The sequence below is a fragment of the Sinocyclocheilus grahami genome, unplaced genomic scaffold (genome assembly GCF_001515645.1).
Source record: "Sinocyclocheilus grahami isolate Dianchi unplaced genomic scaffold, SAMN03320097.WGS_v1.1 scaffold16.1, whole genome shotgun sequence".
NCBI classification, from domain to species: domain Eukaryota; kingdom Metazoa; phylum Chordata; class Actinopteri; order Cypriniformes; family Cyprinidae; genus Sinocyclocheilus; species Sinocyclocheilus grahami.
Window position 1 is genome coordinate 3,021,303 of NW_015505195.1, and position 6,184 is coordinate 3,027,486.

The 6,184-nt window shown below is 35.8% G+C and overlaps 1 protein-coding gene across 5 annotated transcripts in view; it reads right to left on the bottom strand.

The window, feature by feature from the left end:
• Positions 1-2,503: 2,503 nt before the first annotated feature.
• LOC107548698 (AN1-type zinc finger protein 5-like) overlaps positions 2,504-6,184 on the bottom strand; it is a 12,780-nt gene continuing 9,099 nt past the window's right edge. For 4 of the 5 annotated variants that reach the window (XM_016229512.1, XM_016229490.1, XM_016229506.1 and 1 more), the window contains exon 6: positions 2,504-5,059. In XM_016229512.1, the coding sequence (XP_016084998.1) occupies positions 4,911-5,059 (149 nt within the window). In that variant the 3' untranslated portion in view covers positions 2,504-4,910. The remainder of the gene's footprint in view (positions 5,060-6,184) is intronic. The other variant, XM_016229520.1, reaches the window with a different exon arrangement.

Genomic DNA, 6,184 nt, shown 5'->3' on the forward strand with positions numbered 1-6,184 from the left:
GTCTCACTCTTATAGTTTGAAGTAGGAGGCGCTATAGAGCTGGGGAGTAGTAAGTAAACTTGGATTAAAAACCTGTTGGGTTGAAGGCTAAAGTGAGTAATAAATGGCATTTTCAAACATGACATTGTATAATAGCGCAGTAGGCTTAAATGACAATTAAAATATAAACTGTTTAAAAACATACAATAATCTATATAAAAAGACAAAAAATGAACTGTTTAAAAATAATCTTCATAAAAAGACGAAATAAAATCATTTTGAAATATATTTTTTAAATACGAAGGTTTTGATTCATTTCAGATATCATAAAATGTAATATATTTTCATTTACAAATTTGTGAATTTAAATATAATTAATGAAAAGGTTGACGTTTAACCTGCTGTCAATCATAAAACCATACATACCCTGTTCTGTATTTTTACAATATATAGATAATAAAGCGAGAAAATGGAACATTTTACGCAATATCGTCCCATAAACATTTTGCTTACTTGGTTTGCATATGCTTGACAACGTATATATATATATTTATATATATATATATATATTTATTTATATTTGTCAAGCATATGCAAACTAAGCAAAATGTTTATGGGAAGATATTGCGTAAAATGTTCAATTTTCTCACTTTACTTGAAATGCAAAATTTGTATTGGCAGTATCCATTTTATATATATATATATATGTTAATTTCACATATGGGAATTGCGATAATATTATTCCTTTGAAGTAACTTAATAAAATAAATATCTGGAAGCACTGTCGGGTTGGATGTAACCAATCAGAGGGTCCGCTGAGTCGCACGTGACTCGACGACTCCACGGTGCAGAGAACATGCAGAGTGGATGATTTTCCTGCTTTTAAAATGTCTTTGCTCGTCACTGTGACTGTACCGCATCCGGAAATTACGCTGACGGGACATCGAGGGAGGAGCATCCCAGGAACTTCTGTCAGATCTGCTGGCGTAGCGATGTCAAATCTGCCTGACAGCTGATGAACACAGTCATGCAAGATACATATACCAAATACTTATATTTAAATAAAGTTTAGATGGGTATTGTATACCAAACCATTTAATTCCAAATCACACAATGCAATTATTACTGATGCAAGGCTGCGTCCCTAACTTTTCTCAACATTTTTTATTATTATTATTGCAATTGGAAAAAATGACAAGTTATGAAGTAACAGTGGGCAAACGGACATCACATGAAGTTAGAAAAGCTACACAAAATTAACTTTTCTCAACATACTTATGAAAACAATGAATCGTTTAATTATTTAAAAGCCTTCCATGCCTTTATGCGTTTAATTTAAAAATGTATAAAAATATATAAAAATGTAAGTGAATATTATGTTTTTTGTCTGCTTGTGTGGCCTGTTTTGTTCCATGTCTTAAAAAAAGGGAAAGATAATCAAGTCAGTTTACATGCAAGACTTCTGAATACCAAGGATAACAAGAGTTCACTAGTGAGAAAGGGTGGAGATGCTGTCATACCTTTATGAAGAAGAGATGATCTTTCCGGCACTTCCAGGCAGAGAACATGAACGGTTTTATATGGAACTGAAAAAAACCTTCCTTTTACTTCATTTCACTCATTTAACAAGCCTACAAAGTGCCAAGTAGAAATGAATACAACGTAATCACGTGGTAACATTAAATCTAACAGATACATGTCAACCCATTTAAATCCAGTGACTAAAAACCACATAAGGGCCCACAGATAGTAGCCAGCTGTCTGTGGTGAAACAGGCTGAGGTGGGCAGCTGCCGATGTGGCAACAATACAGATTACAGATCTTGTTTACTCATCTAATATCACAGCATGAAACAACAATCTGCTTGAAGACATGTTTTATAGTGGGAAAAGGTTCTTCAGATTTTTTTAATATTCTTCACGCTAAGAAAGAAATGGTCCAAGAACTGTTAACAGAAAGGTTCTTTGGAAACCCAAAATGGTTGCTCTATTGCACTGCTATGAAAACTTTGGGACTTTTACTTTTAAGTGTGTATCAGTGGTTATTAACCTTTTTGACTGCAAGGCCCCTTTTTATCCAAGACTATTCAAAAGTTGTCCTATCTAAGCTGATATGTACAGCTGGACTTCTGTTTTATAATATAAGCTCAGAAATGTTAGTTTAATGTTGTACGTTATTTTTAGTGTTCTTCTAACATTTTGTTTATATAACTACATTTAGATAATTTTTGGACTTATTGCACTCCTCTGGTTGAGAACTGCTTTAGATGGTCTGAGCAAATATGTGCACAAAATAAGAGAAACATAAGGCATTGTGTAAATTTAAAATAAACTTTGTGGTTTTATTGGTTTTATACTTACTCATACACATCATACAATCCTAAATTTAAAAAGAAAACTAAAAGGTATCTGGTGGTGTCTCTGGGGGACTGGGCACGCTGGTAAATTAATTCATGAATGCTGGTTAACGTACTGCCGAATACGTCTGAGCTGAAACTCACATCACCCATCCGAATGTTCTTCTGATTAACTACTGGGAGAAATATGAATCTCAACACCTTCACTAAAATCAAGGCAATTCTTCATCAGTTACATGTAAGGAATAAGTCACTTCTCTAGTTTGCTCAATAACATGCAATGTCGACGGTTAATCATTGCTAGCATAGAAGGGATAATGCACTGGCATATAGTGCCAACAGTCTGATAAGACACTGAAGGCAACGTTACAGGTGACCAACTGGCTTTCCACCCACTGGAGCTCATAGTCAAGCGCTTGACTACATTCACAGTTTTATGCCCACCACACAACAAGAATCTCACCAGGAACTGGAGTCTAGCATTCCCATACACTGACATGGCCTTCACCCATCTGTATCCCTAACACTCAAACCCTAGAAAAGGTAGGATTATCCTCCAGCAAACGGAGCAGACAGAAAGTGTGAGATCCAAACCCTCATTAAAAGGCTGTCAGGATGCCAGCTCACTGAGCCACTTACACCTGCTTTTCACAAAAGCCCTCTTGAGCTGGCAGCCCCACTGAGGATAATGCTGCAAGCACAGACGGTGCTAATTAAAGCTCAGGTTATTTCCTTAATAAAGCAGCAAGGTCATTACCAGGGCTTCAAATCGGATACATCCACCAAGTTGCTTTCAACAAGTCTTTTAAGTCAAGGGACTGTATATAAATCACGGGAAAATGTGCACATCAAAAGACATTATGAGGGAAGACTGCTGGACAACATTGAGGATAAATACGAAATGGTCATTTCAGCCCTTTTACAAAAAAAAAAAAAAAAAAAAAAGGATTCACTCAAAGGATGACAGAGAACACCACGTCGCACCTTTCTCCTTACATATGGGTAGTTAATAAACACTACGTACACACAAAACAGACGTTTTTTTTCCTGCTGATCCTTTCCTGCTATTTCTAAGATCTTAATCATTCTATTTTAGAATGGCAGCCATTTAATATTTATATTAGAGAACAGAAGAATCCTGTTCATTTGGAAAGCAGGCTCCATTCACCCATGCAATGGGACGTTGTGTTTCACATTTGTGTTGCAATGTAATGTGGCTGTAGCAAACTCTGCATTTGGCCTAATATTTGTGCGAGCATGCAACATTTATCTGTTGGGGAAGTGTGCATCTTCCACTATGACATCCTAAACACAGCGTTATTAATTGTAAATACATGTTTTTTGGAACGGAAAGGCATTGCCTAATAAACAAATTAGTAGCCGGTTCCATTAGCATCATTCATTGGTCTGCTGGTGGTTAACGAATACTTTGCTCTCGAAGCTTGGCGACTCTGATGGCAAAGGTCAAAATAGTTCATCGCTGGCGTGCATTAGCAATAACGGGCCTGGTAGGTTCAGTACAGCACCGAGGATCCTACACTAACTGCATTTTTGTTGCATTTGTGCAAAGAAACTAAAGAACGATCTTGTGCTTTGATTTTGAAAAGCCTAATCCCGTCTGACTTTACTCCACAAGGTCCTATAATTCTTATAAATGCATATGTAAATAGACAGAAATATCATTAAGGGGATTTTTTTTTTTGGACATGCTTCCAATCCTCCAGTACCAACCAACCAAATGATAATACAAAATAAATAGAATGCAATCACACAATTCAAGCTACGCACAATATATTAATATAGATCTTCTGATGCCATACACTCATTAAAACAGAAAAGGAAAGAAAAAAAAAACTCAGTCACTCGCTTATCGCAAGATTCTTGCTACACCCCACCCCCCTTCAAACCCCATCCGATAACTATTCATGCACCCAACATTAGCATGATAAGTCAATATATAAAAGAGAAATATTTTTTAAATGCACAGGCTGGGATTTGACATGTCGGGATAATTAATCAGAACAAAGAAAAAAAAAAGAACACCGTAAAATAATTTTACATGGGTAAATGTGGGAGTAGTCATTAAAATCTATATTCTTCAACCTTTTGCAATATCAGAGAAATTCCCTCTCGATATCCCACCCTACCCACCCCTTCCAATCAGACTCCTGAACCCACATCTCAGGTCTCCTATAAAAAAATAATGTTATAATAATATCCTAACAAAAGTCAATGCCAGGGTAAAAACTAAAGAGTCCACCTTCCCCCCGGTGCACATGGATGCCCACCTGACAACCAATCCCTCTTCTCCCTGGCTCTCTAGAAAAAAAGAAAAAAAAAACACACAACTTCTCTCAACATGTCACACATTCACTCACACACACCTCTACACCACCCTTCTGGGAGAGACAGGGAGATGATAGTTTAGGGACTGGCCAAGCAGGGGCTCTACCCTACAACCCCACCCACCTTATCTTACAATGAAGAAATGAACCCAGTTTAGAATGGTGTTATTCAGCGCCATGGTTCCAAAACTTGCAGGTCAAACTATTTTTGCTCGTTTAGCCGTCAATCCTCATAACTTCTGAATCTTCTCAGCTACCACGATGGGGTTCTCCTTGCGGATGCGGGCGGCAGCGGCTCCTCGGTAGTCGTAGGGACAGTCATGTTTGTCAGAATAACGGTGGATAGCACAAAACAGGTTACCGCAGCGACAGTCAAAGCCTACAAACACAAAGGTAAGTTCATTCAGTCTTTCCATCGGCCATGTATTTCAGATGGATATACATTTTAACATTGAGGTCTCAAAAGAATAGGCAGGATACCAGAAGGATCATGTGAAATGCAGCACTAACCTAAAGTATGCCATCTGACTACATAAATAAACTGACAAATGAACTAAAATCTTCTGATACATATTTTAATAAAATAAAAAAAGTGCAATTATATTGAAGTTGATCTTGGAAAATATTTATACACTACCGTTTAAAAGTTTGGGCTTGGCAAGGTTTAGTTATTTTTTTATTGCAGGTTTTGACAACCGAGTACTTAACACACATTGAAAACATAAATACAAATTATATAGTTATATACATAGTTAAGCAGGATTAATAAATAATATGAACATAAATGATTAAAACAAATAAATACAAAGCATAGTATATATATATATATATATATATATATATATATATACATAGATATATTTATATATAAAGGAAGAGGGGGAGGAAAAACTAAAGTAAAAATGGAAAGGAAAGAGAAGATTTAGGTTAAACCAGTATAAACAATTTTCCAAGCTGAATACTGTATTCCCAAGGTTAGTAAATGTGTTTGTTCCACACCAAGATAACTGAGAAAGGGGGGTCCCAAATCTTGTAAAACTTGACAGGTTTGTCTTTTAAAGCAGTAGGCTTCAAAGGGAATAAGAGCTTTAGCTATATTTATCCACTGAGTAATTGAGGGAATTTGGTCTGTTATGCAACATAAAAGCATACATTTGCGTTCACAGTGTAATAGTATTTGAAGATGGGCTCCTTGGAATTTAAAGGGGAATTTTTGACTTGTACCTAACAGACATGCTTTTGGTCCTAGCTGTAGTGAGCAGCAGAATATTTTCTCAAGCTCCTTAAGCATACCCGTCCAAAATTGGATCTTTATACAATGGGGTTGGTAAGTTTTATGTTTTTGCAAATGTCTCATACTCATCACGGTTGCATTTTATTTGATCAAGAATACAGTAAAAATCCTTATATTACATTATTATACTGTTTTATAACATTATAACAAAATACATATATATTTTTTTATAAATGTGTATATATATATATATATATATATATATATATA